At 42.7% G+C, this 15,442-nt stretch overlaps 1 protein-coding gene across 3 annotated transcripts in view; it reads right to left on the bottom strand.

Annotated features, from left to right (window-relative positions):
* Window positions 1–15,442, bottom strand: part of TRAPPC9 (trafficking protein particle complex subunit 9) — an 829,667-nt gene that overhangs the window by 502,598 nt on the left and 311,627 nt on the right. For all 3 annotated transcript variants that reach the window (XM_073330054.1, XM_073330052.1, XM_073330055.1), the window contains exon 18: window positions 2,224–2,366. In XM_073330054.1, the coding sequence (XP_073186155.1) occupies window positions 2,224–2,366 (143 nt within the window). The remainder of the gene's footprint in view (window positions 1–2,223; window positions 2,367–15,442) is intronic.

Below are 15,442 nucleotides of genomic sequence, written 5' to 3'. Positions count from 1 at the left end.
AGAGAACTGGGATTGTTTAGTCTGCAGAAGAGAAGAATGAGGGGGGATTTGATAGCTGCTTTCAACTACCTGAGAGGTGGTTCCAGAGAGGATGGTTCTAGACTATTCTCAGTGGTAGAAGAGGACAGGACAAGGAGTAATGGTCTCAAGTTGCAGTGGGGGAGGTTTAGGTTGGATATTAGGAAAAACTTTTTCACTAGGAGGGTGGTGAATCACTGGAATGCGTTGCCTAGGGAGGTGGTGGAATCTCCTTCCTTAGAAGTTTTTAAGGTCAGGCTTGACAAAGCCCTGGCTGTGATGATTTAATTGAGGACTGGTCCTGCTTTTGAGCAGGGGGTTGGACTAGATGACCTCCTGAGGTCCCTTCCAACCCTGATATTCTATGATTCTATGAATTGAAAAATACTATTTCTTTTGCTTTTTACAGCACAAATAGTTGTAATCAAAAATAAATCAAGTGAGCAGTATACACTTCATATTCTGTGTGAAAATTACCACTCCATGCATCTGAAGAAGTGGGGCTTTTACCCACGAAAGCTTATGCTCAAATAAATCTGTTAGTCTTTAAGGAGCCACCGGATTCCTTGTTGTTTTTGTGGATACAGACTAACACGGCTACCCCCTGATTCTTGACACCAAGTACTGATCTAGTCTCTGAGATTGTGTGTAGCTAGGGCCTGACTTCTACTGGTACCTTCTAGCTGGTCTCCTGGACAATCAGAGAATCCAGTATCGAGAGGCAGAGTAGGTCCCGTGCTTCTGCATAGGTCTCTGGCACCAGTGATATCAAGAGATTTTCCTGGTACTGTTCTTGATGCACCAAAGGAGCCGACACTGCAGTATCGATACCACAGGCACTGGTGCCGGAGCAGATGACCCCTTGATGAAAATAGGTCACTGCTGGGGAATCTCTCTTTCCAGAGGACACTCTACCTTGTCCACCAGATTGCTTACTGTTGTTTACTGTTTTGGGTCTGATCTTTTGTGCTTCTTTCTCATCACCAGAGAAGGGGATTGGTGATGAGTTTCAGAAGCAATGGCTGGAGGCCTGCTCCTCACCAATATTGAAATACTTAGTGCCAGCCCTGAGCGAGAAGGGTCAGAAGATGGACAAAAGGCAGCGTGCATGAGGATGTGACGCAGTTTCACCTCTCTGTCCTTGTTTGTCGAGGGTTTAAAGTTCTTGCAAATCTGGCAGTGGTCTAGAATGTGACCCTCACCAATGCATTTAAGGAAGGTGGAATACAAGTCACTCATCAGCACAGATTTCTTGCAAGCCAGCACAAGGCATAAAACCCAGAGACAGAAGCATACTCTGGCCCTGTGAATAAGAGGAAACCCCGGCTCCAAGAAAAACAACCAAGAAGAGCTACACTAATCTTAACACTAGCAAAGGCCACTAACTTACCTATTTACAGAAAGGAAGATAATTTCCCTGTAAAAAGAAACTTGCAGAAGCAAGGCAATCTACTCTATCGATTGTGGGTGGTAAGAAGGAACTGAGCGTGGTCTCAGGCTGCGCTGCCTTTTATACCATCATGTAGCAATCACCAGCAGAAGAACTTTAACATACAGAATTAATTTTCATAAAATAGCTGTTGGCTCAAAAAAATACCTCAAATAAAAAGAAGATAATGAAACTGACTATATAGAATTGAGGTTTTACTCTTTATCAACTAATTATAATAGCAGCAAATACAATTACTGGAAGTACTTTCCATTCAGTATTGTTGATTAACTTTAGGCACCCGAAGTTTGAAAATGTTGACCTCTGACTATATTCCATATACTATGCTTGGGATGAAAGTCACTATAAATACAAAACTTTACATTTATCACCAATAAGAAACAGGTAAAAATCCACTTAGGAGAGAATGACCCAAACTTACTGTTTTCATTGGTATCCAGTAGCATGCAGAATACAGTCTAGAACAGCAAACAACACTAAAACCTTCACAATTTCAGTGAAGAGACACGGAAGAAGGTGCCCATTATAAAAGGAAATGTTTTATTTTCAAGCTATAGCAAGGTGAATATATAAGAACTATAGACATTCACATGGACTGTTTTACCACAAAGTGAGAGGTAGGTTACAGCTGGTATCTTATAAAATATCCAGCAGTTCCACACATCTCTCCATACATCTTATTAATTACATTCAGCAGCTTTTGTCTGTGTGCTGCTGTGGATATCTTGGGTTGCAAGGATGACTGGAAGCCTTACCTTGTTGCAGGAAGGGTACTGATGTGTGTAAAGAAGACAGATGGCTCCACTTCCACATGAAGGCCCAGAGATAGATTCCTGTAATAGCCATCAGCATGTCCTGGTCCCCCAGAGTATTTGAAATTCAAAATGGCCTCCAGTGTCTGGAAAAATAATGGTAAATAAGTCATTAACTATGGCTCATTTCTGTGCATCATAATTGCTCAATCAAATTAGGTCATGGAAAATGTGCAGTAGTGATGAAATTTCTAAATAGAAAATTTAAAATCAAATAAAAATTGATTTATAACGTGTCACAAAAATTCTGGTAGCTTTTGAAACAAAGTTGTCATTCATACATTACACACAAAAATCTCTTTCTTTCTTAAAGTCCATTTTACAGTAGCATCTTACTGATTAACAGATATTACAATGGTGGGTGTATCTATGGTAGTGGTTTCCAATCACCAATATATTGCTTTTATTGGTGCTAATTCAGAATTTCATGAGTGCTACTCTAGACTCCGCACTTTTTCCTTAATGAGCTGCCTCCCATCACACCATTTCCATTTCACTGTGTGCCCTCCTACTCACAATGGAGCGTTGGTGGATCCAAATCCAAGTTGCACTGGCTGTTGCAACAGAAGTCAGAGTGGAAAACCAGCTGTCGCCCAAAAAGGTTTAGAAGCACTGGCATGTGGTATAACTTCAACCACCAACGCAAAAAAGAAAAAGAAAGCAATATCACACCAACTAGATGCCATCACTTTTCAGAGGGTTCCACTTCAAGCTTCACAAAGCATTTTACAAAATCTGCAAATATTTGGTGCTACTGCTTACTCAGAAACCACTTCAGAACAGAGACCAGAAGTAACTTGAAATTTCCTAGTTATGAAGGAACTTCATGTTGTGAAGTGCTCTAACACTGTTCTATTTCAGGTCATATTGAGGGAATGGACTAAAAATGTTTTTTTAATGTTAATAAAAAAATTCACTGAGGATTTATGTTAGTTAGCAATTCACTGTTCTGCAATAAGTGTGTATCTAAGTACCATATTATCCCATTCACAATGCATCCAGAACAGTGCAGCTTAACTTTGCTTCCTAATATAGCCCTAAAGCAGCACTTACAATATCAACAGAAGTAGCCACTGGGCACTCTGTGCAGTTACTTCTACTGCTTTTACAATAATTTCTCACTGGACGTTAATGAAGCTAAGCTTATGTCACTTCCGGAGTTGATCAATAGAAAATACAAAAATAAAAAAAAATGCAGACCCACTGAAAAAAAAAATTTCATTCTGCTTTTCCAGATGGCTTAATTAACAAACAACAGAGCTGGAATCATCAAGTCCAGAGAGCTGACACTGCTTAAGACTAAGTCGTAACTTGAGACAGAACCTCAACATTTAATTAGGAATTCTACAATGAAAAGCATGGATCTCTATGCTTTATTTTATTGCTATAATATTAATGACAGGTTTCAGAGTGGAAGCCGTGTTAGTCTGTATCAGCAAAAAGAACAGGAGTACTTGTGGCACCTTAGAGACTAACAAATTTATTTGAGCACAAGCTTTCGTGGGCTAAAGCCCACTTCATTAGATGCATGTAGTGGAAATTAGAGTAGGAAGATAGATACACACACACACACACACAGAACATGAAAAAAATGTGGGTTACCAAACAAGCTCTAAAGAGACTAATCGATTAAGGTGGGCTATTATCAGCAGGAGAAAAAAAACTTTTGTAGCGATAATCGGGATGGCACATTTACAACAGTTGACAAGGTGTGAGTAACAGTAGGGGGGAAATTAGCATGGGGAAATAGTTTTTAGTTTGTGTAATGACTCATCCACTCCCAGTCTTTATTCAAGCCTAAGTTAATGGTGTCCAGTTTGCAAATTAATTCCAGTTCTGCAGTTTCTCATTGGAGTCTGTTTTTGAAAATTTTTTGTTGAAGAATTACCACTTTCACGTCTGTAATTGAGTGTCCACGGAGGTTGAGGTGTTCTCTGACTGGTTTTTGAACGTTACAGTTCTTGATGTCTGATTTGTGTCCATTTATTCTTTTGCATAGAGACTGTTCGGTTTGGCCAATGTACATGGCAGAGGGGCATTGCTGGCACATGATGGCATATATCGTATTGGTAGATGTGTAGGTGAACAAGCTTCTGATAGTGTGGTTGATGTGATTAGGTCCTATAATGGTGTCCCTTGAACAGATATGTGGACAGAGTTGGAAACAGGCTTTGTTGCAAGGATAGGTTCCCGGGTTAGTGTTTTTGGTCTGTGGTTGCCAGTGAGTATTTGCTTCAGGTTGGGGAACTGTCTGTAAGCAAAGACTGGCCTGTCTCCCAAGATCTGTGAGAGTGAGGGATCGTCCTTCAAGATAGGTTGTAGATCCTTGATGATGCGTTGGAGAGGTTTTAGTTGGGAGCTGAAGGTGACAGCTAATGGTGTTCTGTTACTTTCTTTGTTGGGCCTGTCCTGTAGTAGGTGACTTCTGGGAACTCTTCTGGCTCTGTCATTCTATTTCTTCACTTCCGCAGGTGGGTACTGTAGTTGTAAGGACGCTTGATAGAGATCTTGTAGGTGTTTGTCTCTGTCTGAAGGGTTGGAGCAAATGTTGTTGTATCTTAGAGCTTGGCTGTAGATAATGGATCGTGTGGTGTGGTCTGGATGAAATCTGGAGGCATGTAGGTAGGCATAGGAGTCAGTAAGTTTCCAGGATAGGGTGGTGTTTATGTAACCATCGCTTATTAGCATTGTAGTGTCCAAGAAGTGGATCTCTTGTGTGGACTGGTCCAGGCTGAGGTTGATGGTGGGATGGAAATTGTTGAAATCATGGGTGAATTCCTCAAGGGCTTCTTTTCTATGGATCCAGATGATGAAGATGTCATCAATGTAGCACAATTAGAATAGGGGCATTAGGGGACGAGAGCTGAGGAAGCGTTGTTCTAAGTCAGCCATAAAAATGTTGGCATACTGTGGGGCCATGCAGGTACCCATAGCAGTGCCGCGGATTTCAAGGTATACTTTGTCCCCAAATGTGAAATAGTTGTGGTGAGGACAAAGTCACAAAGTTCAGCTACCAGGTTTGCCGTAACATTATCGGGGATAATGTTCCTGACAGCTTGTAGTCTATCTTTGTGTGGAATGTTGGTGTAGAGGGCTTCTGCATCCATAGTGGCCAGAATGGTGTTTTCTGGAAGATCACCGATGGATTGTAGTTTCCTTAGGAAGTCAGTGGTGTCTTGAAGATAGCTAGGAGTGCTAGTCACACAGGCCTGAGGAGAGAGTCTACGGAGCCAGTCAATCCTGCTGTCAGGGTGTCAATGCCTGAGATGATGGGGCGTCCAGGATTTCCAGGTTTATGGATCTTGGGTAGCTGATAGAATACCCCTGGTCGGGGTTCTAGGGGTGTGTCTGTACAGATTTGTTCTTGTGCTTTTTCAGGGAGTTTCTTGAGCAGATGGTATTGTTTCTTTTGGTAACTCTCAGTGGGATCAGAGGGTAATGGCCTGTAGAATGTGGTGTAGGAGGTCTGCCTAGCAGTCTCTCGTTCGTATTCCGACCTATTCATGACAACGACAGCACCTCCTTTGTCAGCCTTTTTGATCATAGAATCATGGAATATCAGGGTTGGAAGGGACCCCAGAAGGTCATCTAGTCCAACCCCCTGCTCAAAGCAGGACCAATTCCCAGTTAAATCATCCCAGCCAGGGCTTTGTCAAGCCTGACCTTAAAAACCTCTAAGGAAGGAGATTCTACCACCTCCCTAGGTAACGCATTCCAGTGTTTCACCACCCTCCTAGTGAAAAAGTTTTTCCTAATATCCAATCTAAACCTCCCCCACTGCAACTTGAGACCATTACTCCTCGTTCTGTCATCTGCTACCCTTGAGAACAGTCTAGAGCCATTCTCTTTGGAACCCCCTTTCAGGTAGTTGAAAGCCGCTATCAAATCCCCCCTCATTCTTCTCTTCTGCAAGCTAAACAATCCCAGCTCCCTCAGCCTCTCCTCATAAGTCATGTGTTCTAGACCCCTAATCATTTTTGTTGCCCTTCGCTGGACTCTCTCCAATTTATCCACATCCTTCTTGTAGTGTGGGGCCCAAAACTGGACACAGTACTCCAGTTGAGGCCTCACCAATGTCAAATAGAGGGGAACGATCACGTCCCTCGATCTGCTCGCTATGCCCCTACTTATACATCCCAAAATGCCATTGGCCTTCTTGGCAACAAGGGCACACTGCTGACTCATATCCAGCTTCTCGTCCACTGTCACCCCTAGGTCCTTTTCCGCAGAACTGCTGCCTAGCCATTCGGTCCCTAGTCTGTAGCGGTGCATTGGATTCTTCCTTCCTAAGTGCAGGACCCTGCACTTATCCTTATTGAACCTCATCAGATTTCTTTTGGCCCAATCCTCCAATTTGTCTAGGTCCTTCTGTATCCTATCCCTCCCCTCCAGCGTATCTACCCTCCTCCCAGTTTAGTATCATCCGCAAATTTGCTGAGAGTGCATTCCACACCATCCTCCAGATCATTTATGAAGATATTGAACAAAACCGGCCCCAGGACCGACCCTTGGGGCACTCCACTTGATACCGGCTGCCAACTAGACATGGAGCCATTGATCACTACCCGTTGAGCCCGACAATCTAGCCAGCTTTCTACCCACCTTATAGTGCATTCATCCAGCCCATACTTCCTTAACTTGCTGACAAGAATACTGTGGGAGACCGTGTCAAAAGCTTTGCTAAAGTCAAGAAACAATACATCCACTGCTTTCCCTTCATCCACAGAACCAGTAATCTCATCATAAAAGGCGATTAGATTAGTCAGGCATGACCTTCCCTTGGTGAATCCATGCTGGCTGTTCCTGATCACTTTCCTCTCATGCAAGTGCTTCAGGATTGATTCTTTGAGGACCTGCTCCATGATTTTTCCGGGGACTGAGGTGAGGCTGACTGGCCTGTAGTTCCCAGGATCCTCCTTCTTCCCTTTTTTAAAGATTGGCACTACATTAGCCTTTTTCCAGTCATCCGGGACTTCCCCGGTTCGCCACGAGTTTTCAAAGATAATGGCCAATGGCTCTGCAATCACAGCCGCCAATTCCTTCAGCACTCTCGGATGCAACTCGTCCGGCCCCATGGACTTGTGCACGTCCAGATTTTCTAAATAGTCCCTAACCACCTCTATCTCCACAGAGGGCTGGCCATCTCTTCCCCATTTTGTGATGCCCAGCGCAGCAGTCTGGGAGCTGACCTTGTTAGTGAAAACAGAGGCAAAAAAGCATTGAGTACATTAGCTTTTTCCACATCCTCTGTCACTAGGTTGCCTCCCTCATTCAGTAAGGGGCCCACACTTTCCTTGGCTTTCTTCTTGTTGCCAACATACCTGAAGAAACCCTTCTTGTTACTCTTGACATCTCTTGCTAGCTGCAGCTTCAGGTGCGATTTGGCCCTCCTGATATCATTCCTTCATGCCCGAGCAATATTTTTATACTCTTCCCTGGTCATATGTCCAACCTTCCACTTCTTGTAAGCTTCTTTTTTATGTTTAAGATCCACTAGGATTTCACCATTAAGCCAAGCTGGTCGCCTGCCATATTTACTATTCTTTCGACTCATTGGGATGGTTTGTCCCTGTAACCTCAACAGGGATTCCTTGAAATACAGCCAGCTCTCCTGGACTCCTTTCCCCTTCAATTTAGTCCCCCAGGGGATCCTGGCCATCCGTTCCCTGAGGGAGTCGAAGTCTGCTTTTTTGAAGTCCAGGGTCCGGATCCTGCTGCTTACCTTTCTTCCCTGCGTCAGGATCCTGAACTCAACCAACTCATGGTCACTGCCTCCCAGATTCCCATCCACTTTTGCTTCCCCTACTAATTCTACCCGGTTTGTGAGCAGCAGGTCAAGAAAAGCGCCCCCCCCCCAGTTGGCTCCTCTAGCACTTGCACCAGGAAATTGTCCCCTACGCTTTCCAAAAACTTCCTGGATTGTCTATGCACCGCTGTATTGCTCTCCCAGCAGATATCAGGAAAATTAAAGTCACCCATGAGAATCAGGGCATGCGATCTAGTAGCTTCTGTGAGCTGCCGGAAGAAAGCCTCATCTACCTCATCCCCCTGGTCCGGTGGTCTATAGCAGACTCCCACCACTACATCACTCTTGTTGCTCTCACTTCTAAACTTAATCCAGACACACTCAGGTTTTTCTACAGTTTCGTACCGGAGCTCTGAGCAGTCATACTGCTCCCTTACATACAGTGCTACTCCCCGACCTTTTCTGCCCTGCCTGTCCTTCCTGAACAGTTTATAACCATCCATGACAGTACTCCAGTCATGTGAGTTATCCCACCAAGTCTCTGTTATTCCAATCACGTCATAGTTCCTTGACATCACCAGGACTTCCAGTTCTTTCTGCTTGTTTCCAAGGCTTTGTGCATTTGTATATAAGCACTTGAGATAACCTGTTGATCGCCCCTCATTCCCAGTATGAGGCAGAAGCCCTCCCCTCATAGACATTCCTGCCTGTGCTTCCTCCCAGTATCCCGCTTTCCCACTTACCTCAGGGCTTTGGTCTCCTTCCCCCGGTGAACCTAGTTTAAAGCCCTCCTCACTAGGTTAGCCAGCCTGCTGGCAAAGATGCTCTTCCCTCTCTTCGTAAGATGGAGCCCGTCTCTGCCCAGCACTCCTCCTTCATGGAACACCATCCCATGGTCAAAGAATCCAAAGCCTTCTCTCCGACACCACCTGCGTAGCCTTTCGTTGACTTCCACGATTCGATGGTCCCTACCCAGGCCTTTTCCTTCCATGGGGAGGATGGACGAGAACACCACTTGCGCCTCCAACTCCTTTATCCTTCTTCCCAGAGCCACGTAGTCCGCAGTGATCCGCTCAAGGTCATTCTTGGAAGTATCATTGGTGCCCACGTGGAGAAGCAGGAAGGGGTAGCGATCCGAGGGCTTGATGAGTCTCGGCAGTCTCTCTGTCACATCGCAAATCTTAGCCCCTGGCAAGCAGCAGACTTCTCGGTTTATGATCTCAGAGATGTTCCTGAGGCTGTGGATGGCATTGTGTTCTGCACAGCTGAGGTTATGGGGCAAGTGATGTTGCTTTTCCACAATTTCCACAATATCACTTGCCCCATAACCTCAGCTGTGCAGAACACAATGCCATCCATAGCCTCAGGAACAACTCTGACATCATAATCAAATTACTCTCAAATTAGAAAATTCCAGCATGAACATTGCCCATGCACCCCTAACTCAGCCCCTTGTGCAAATGCATGATGATACAGACTTTAATTACATGCAGAAGTAACTGTGAAACGTTTGGTGTAACTTGCTCAGTTTCACATAAGAACTCTAGTTCAGAGGCAAAGATAGAATCCAAGTCTCCAGGTGAGTGACAGTCAACTTCCTTAGCCATAAGACCAGCCTTTCTCTTCCCGCAGTCGACTACCTAATTCACTACAAAACTTCCAACTTCTGCAACAAATGAGGTAACAGACTCCTTCCCTATACATCCCTATCGATCCATTCTGTGCATGGAATAAACAAGGCATCCTCTGTAAAAAATAATATGCAATCACGTAACTGAACCCTTTTCTTCACTGTATATTTAATTGCTACTGTTATCTGTGAAGCTCTATGTTTCACCACTCAGTGCCATGTTGACCAACTTACTGGAAATAATTAAACTAAACTGTATTCAAACAAAACATGTTTTTTTTTTTATCTTGCAACTTTTAAATTACTTCTTTTTTAATTCTGTAATGGAAAACTGAGTAGGGACTCAGATTTATAATTTCCTACTTTTTGAAAAAGGTAAATATTCAGAAAGCCATAGATTTGTAAGTATATAAAAATATACAATACAAGGAGCTTTAATTTTATATCTTATTTTCATGTAACCATTTTTGAGAAAAGTAACAATTACCCTTTGAAAAGAAACAGTGTAACTTACACAGCACAAACCCCAAGGAGCACAGCAGGAGCTCCTTAAAACTCATTACATTTCTTCCTGTGACCCTTCATTATAACTTTATGATAGTCTGAGGTAAACCAGTTTTCAAAGGCAGCCGTTGCCATGACTACCAGGTAAGCAATCAGTGCTCTCCCAAGTATGCAAACAAAATGGAGGGCATGAGAGACGAGTGGATGATTATTTTTGATGTCACAATGTTACTGCTCAGGGAAGAGCAGGAGCCTTTAAATGTACAGTGCTGTGTGAAAAGAAATCAGGCTTTTCCAGTGTTCCAGTTTTCCCAAATTTCCTTTAAACCCAACAACATAGAAACACTCAAACTCATATGAATTTATTCCACATGCACATTAATTAGTGGCTGAAATTTGGTACAAGTTCCCTATAGTATGTTTCAGATTTAAAATGTGAGACACGGACCCTGTAAAACAGAAAATTCCGATGCAAAGTTAAGTATGGTCTTACTACTGCAAGAGCATAATAAGCACTGTCAGCTATTTACAAAAGTTAGCCCTGCAGAAACAACAACTAAATGAGACTGAGATGCAGATTCTATTAATCTTGAGCATCAAAAGAATCACTTCCCAAGTGTCTATAAATTAAATCATTCCAAGCCTACAGTAAGCAATGAGGTTGCACAGGTGTCACTTGAGACGATAATTTTGCCTGCAAAATCTTTACTACTGATGATGATACACAAGTGGGAAAGAAATGAACTTGAGTTGTAGAGCCCATTATTAAAGATTTATTCCTCATGTAGGTACTTAAATACTGTAATCAAGTCACCCCCTAACCTTCTCTTTGTTAAGCTAAATAGACTGAGCCCCTTGAGTCTATCACTCTAAGGCATGTTTTCCAATGCTTTAATAATTCTTAAAAAGAAAAGGAGTACTTGTGGCACCTTAGAGACTAACCAGTTTCCATGGTATGCATCCGATGAAGTGAGCTGTAGCTCACGAAAGCTCATGCTCAAATAAATTGGTTAGTCTCTAAGGTGCCACAAGTACTCCTTTTCTTGTTGCGAATACAGACTAACACGGCTGTTACTCTGAAACCTGTTAATAATTCTTCTGGCTCTTCCATGAACCATCTCTAATTTATCAAAATCCTTCTTGAATTGTCAACACCAGAACTGGACAGAGTAATCCAACAGCATCACAGTAGTGACAAATACAGAAGTAAAATAACCTCTTTACTCCTTCTTGAGACACCCTGTTTATTCATCCGATTAGCCTTTTGGCCACAGAGTTACATGGGTGAGCACATGTTCAGCTGATTCTCCACAATGACCCCGAAGTCTTTAACAAAGTCACTGCTTCCAATGATACAGTCCCCCATCCTGTAAGTTTGGCCTATATTCTTTATTCTTACACGGATACATTTACATTTAGCCATATTAAAACACATATTGTTTACTTGCACACAGTTTACCAAGCAATCCAGATCACTCTATCATTGACCTGACCTATCCTCTTCCTTATTTATCACTCCCCCAATTTGTCGGTCATCTGTAAACTTTATCAGATGTTTTCCTCCTAGTCATTAATAAAAATGTTAAATAGCATATGGCCAAGAACTGATCCCTGCAGAACTTCACTGGAAACACACCCACTGTTCAATGATGGTTCCTCACTTATAATTACATTTGGAGACCCATCAGTTAGTCAGCCTTTAATCCATTTAATGCATGCTATGTTAATTTTATTAGAGAGACAGGAGGATGAGGTAATATTTTTTATTGGACCAACTTCTGTTGGTGAGAGAGAACACCAACGGAAGCTGATCAGTAAAAGATATTACCTCACCAATCTTGTGTCTCTAATATACTGGGACAGATATGACTACACCACCACATTAATTTTATATCATTCAATATTTTTAATCAAAATGTTGTGTAATATGTAATACTAAGTCAAACACCTAACAGAAGTCTAATTATATTACATCAACATTATTGCCTTTATCATTCAAACTGGTAATCTCATCAAAAAAGATATCAGTAGTTTGACAGACTTTCCATAAACCCACGCTGACTGGCATTAATTATATTACCTTCCTTTAATTCCATATTACTCAAGACCCATATGAGCCACTCCATTATCTTGCATGGGACTGATCTTGCTATACCAGTTTAATAGTGTAGTGGCTTCTTTTTTCAATGGGACATGTACACCAGCTACCACCAGATTATGTGTAAATCAATTTAGAATCTTTTAATTTAGTTTTCTGTGAATTCACAGAAAGGAGCGATCAAGAAGAAATACCTTATAACTTATGTATAGCTTCTATTTGGTTTTTCTTGCCGATCAAAAAAGCTACTTACCCAGATTCTGCACCTTAGGTCACAATTTTAATTATTTTATTTAATTATTTGAAATGTATTGATTAAAATAAATTCAGATACCTGAAGCTCTTCAAATTAACAACAGTAAGAGGTATTTGTATAGTTTTTTTAATCCATGAAGAACTTTGCAAACATTAACTAAGCTTCATAATACCCATCTGAGTGGTGAGATAAGTTATAGTATCCCCCGTGTACAGATGGTGAAGTTACTCAGGATTTACATTGATGCACCTGACATCAGAATTTGAAATAGGGCACATATGCAATTTTCTCACGTCACAGAGGAAGTTAGTGTCAGAACCAGGTTTTGAACTTACTCCTGTGAGCTTTATAAAATGCAACATGCACACTCAGATTTAAGTGAGAAATTACCTGGGAGTGGGAACTATTCTGTACTTTTTCACCAAAGGGAAAGAGGAGAGAAATGCTTTAGGATGACATTTAAAAATCTCATACATTTGTATCACTGTCCTGTGGCAACCATGTTAAAAATACAAGTGCCTCACATGTACTACAGGGAAGATTAGGTAACACAAGAAGTTAACTCACCTTGTGCAGTGACAATGGTTCTTCAAAATGTGTTTTTCTATGGGTGCTCCACTGTGGGTGTGTCTGCGTCTCTGTACTGCTAATCGGAGAACTTTGGGAGCAGTCCGTCCAGCCCCCACATGTACTTCCCCTCACCTGCCACGAGGCTAGCCAGCGCATGCAGGTAATCACTCCTTAGTTCCTTCTCTACTGCAGTCAACTATTAGAACTCCGAAGTGGGGAAGGGAGGGAAGAGGGGGGTTGTGGGGCACCCATAGGAATACACATCTTGAAGAACCATCGTTACTGCACAAGGTAACTTCTTTTTTTTCTTGGAGTAGTGTCCCTATGGGTGCTCCATTGTAGGTGACTCCCAAGAAGTGCCCACCACTGGAGTCTGGGAATTTGATAGTACTGTGACACTGAATTTGGCATTTGCAGCCAAATCCCCCAGGATGGCATAGTGTTCTGAAAAGGTGTGTACAGATGCCCAGGTAGATGCTCTAAAGATTTCTAAGATACAGATACTCTTGAAGAAGGTGACAGATGAGGAGACTGGCCTCGTAGAATGCGTGTGTACTGAAGATGGGGGTGTTATGTTATGCGATTGGTAACTGAGATTAATACAGCCTGAGACACACTTAGAGAGTCTCTGAGCTGAACTCGCTGCACCTTTTGACCAATCCGCAATGGGGAGAAAGAGACTCAGGGATTTTCTGAAGGCTCTTGTCCTGTCCAAATAGAAAGCCAAGGCTCTCATCATGTTGAGTGTATGGAGGATGACTTCCCTATTATCCTGATGAGATTTGAGATAAAAGGCTGGAGGCTGAATAAGCTGATTTATGTAGAATGCGGAAGTCACCTTGCAAGTGAACTTTGGATGTGGTTTAAGTGTGACTTTGTCAGGAAAGAACATAGTGAAAGGGGGATGCACCATCAAAGCTGGTATTTCCCCAATCCTTCTTGCAGAGGTGATGGCAATGAGGAACGCTATCTTCATGGAAAGGTGAGTTAATGAACAAGTGGCCCTGGGTTCAAATGGTGGCCTAGTCAGACCTTTTAATACTACGTTGAGATCCCATTGAAGAGTGGGAGGTCTGGGTTGTATGAAGAGTTTTCACTATGCCTTTGAGAAAGCTCTTTGTAGTTGGATGAGAGAAGATTGAATATCCTTCTACCTGCTGATGGAAGGTTCCAATTGCTGCTAGATGAACCTTCAGCAAACTGATAGAGAGTCACGACTTTTTGAGAGTCAATAGGTAGTCAAGAATGACACGTGAGGTGGATGTATTAGGGATCCCACCAAATCTGGAATCTCTTCCATGTCTCTAGATAGGTATGGCAAGTAGCTCCTTTCCTACTGTGCAACAACACCTCCTGGACCTCCTCAGAGTAAGATGTCTCTTTGTGCTGGAACTATGAAGGAGCCAGGCTCTGAGCTGCAGAATCCATCGGTTGGGATTGAGAGCGTGTCTCTTGTTCTGTGATAGAAAGTAAGGAGTGATTGGAATAGTCATTGGTGGTCATAGTGCAAGCTGTGATAGGTAAGGTACCATGTTTGTCTGGGCCAGGTGGGAGCAATCAGTACGACGTTTGCTCTTTCAACTTCCAGCAGGACCTTTGGTAATAGAGGCAATAGGGGAAAGGCTTAAAGAAGGCCCTTGTCCCATGGAAGGAGGAAAGCCTCTCCCATGGAGTGTCATCCGATCCCTGCTCTGGAGCAGTACTGAGGACTTTTCTTGTTAGTAATTAGCAAATAGGTCTATTATCAGTGTCCCCCCATTGTTGGAATATGTTGTGGAGTATTACCAAATCTATCTCCCATGTGCTCGCGTGGGAATTTGCAGCTGAGACCGTTCGCCATCATGTTGTGTATTACTTATAAGAAGGCCGCTGATATTAAAGGTATTCTTGGAGATACAACAGTTCCATAGTTTTAGTGCTTCTACATACAGGAATGAGACCTGGCGCCTCCCTGATGGTTTATGTAATAAATCCAGGCAATATTGTCTATCCATGACCCTTATGTGTGTATCTTTGATCAGCGTTTCTGACTGCTCTGAGTTTGAGCAGGTTGGCTCTGCTGAAGACTATTTGCCTTGTATTATGCCACCATTGAGATGTGTACCCCATCCTACGAGGGATGCATCAGTAGTCAGAAGCAGAGACGAGAAAAACTGAACAAACCAAATTCCCGTACAGATATTTATTGAATCCTTCCACCAGTCCCAGGATTGCTTGACCCTGGTGCACATTGATAGTAGTTTGCTTATATTGTCTCTGTTCGACCTCTAAACCAAACCACACCATGCTTGGAGGCATCTCATCCGCAGACTGGCTTGAGCAACCACCGATGTGCCCATGGCCATATTCCCTAGGAGC

Source organism: Lepidochelys kempii, chromosome 2 (genome assembly GCF_965140265.1).
Source record: "Lepidochelys kempii isolate rLepKem1 chromosome 2, rLepKem1.hap2, whole genome shotgun sequence".
NCBI lineage: Eukaryota > Metazoa > Chordata > Testudines > Cheloniidae > Lepidochelys > Lepidochelys kempii.
Note: the sequence above shows the minus strand (reverse complement) of the source record. Positions and strands in the feature narration are given on the sequence as shown.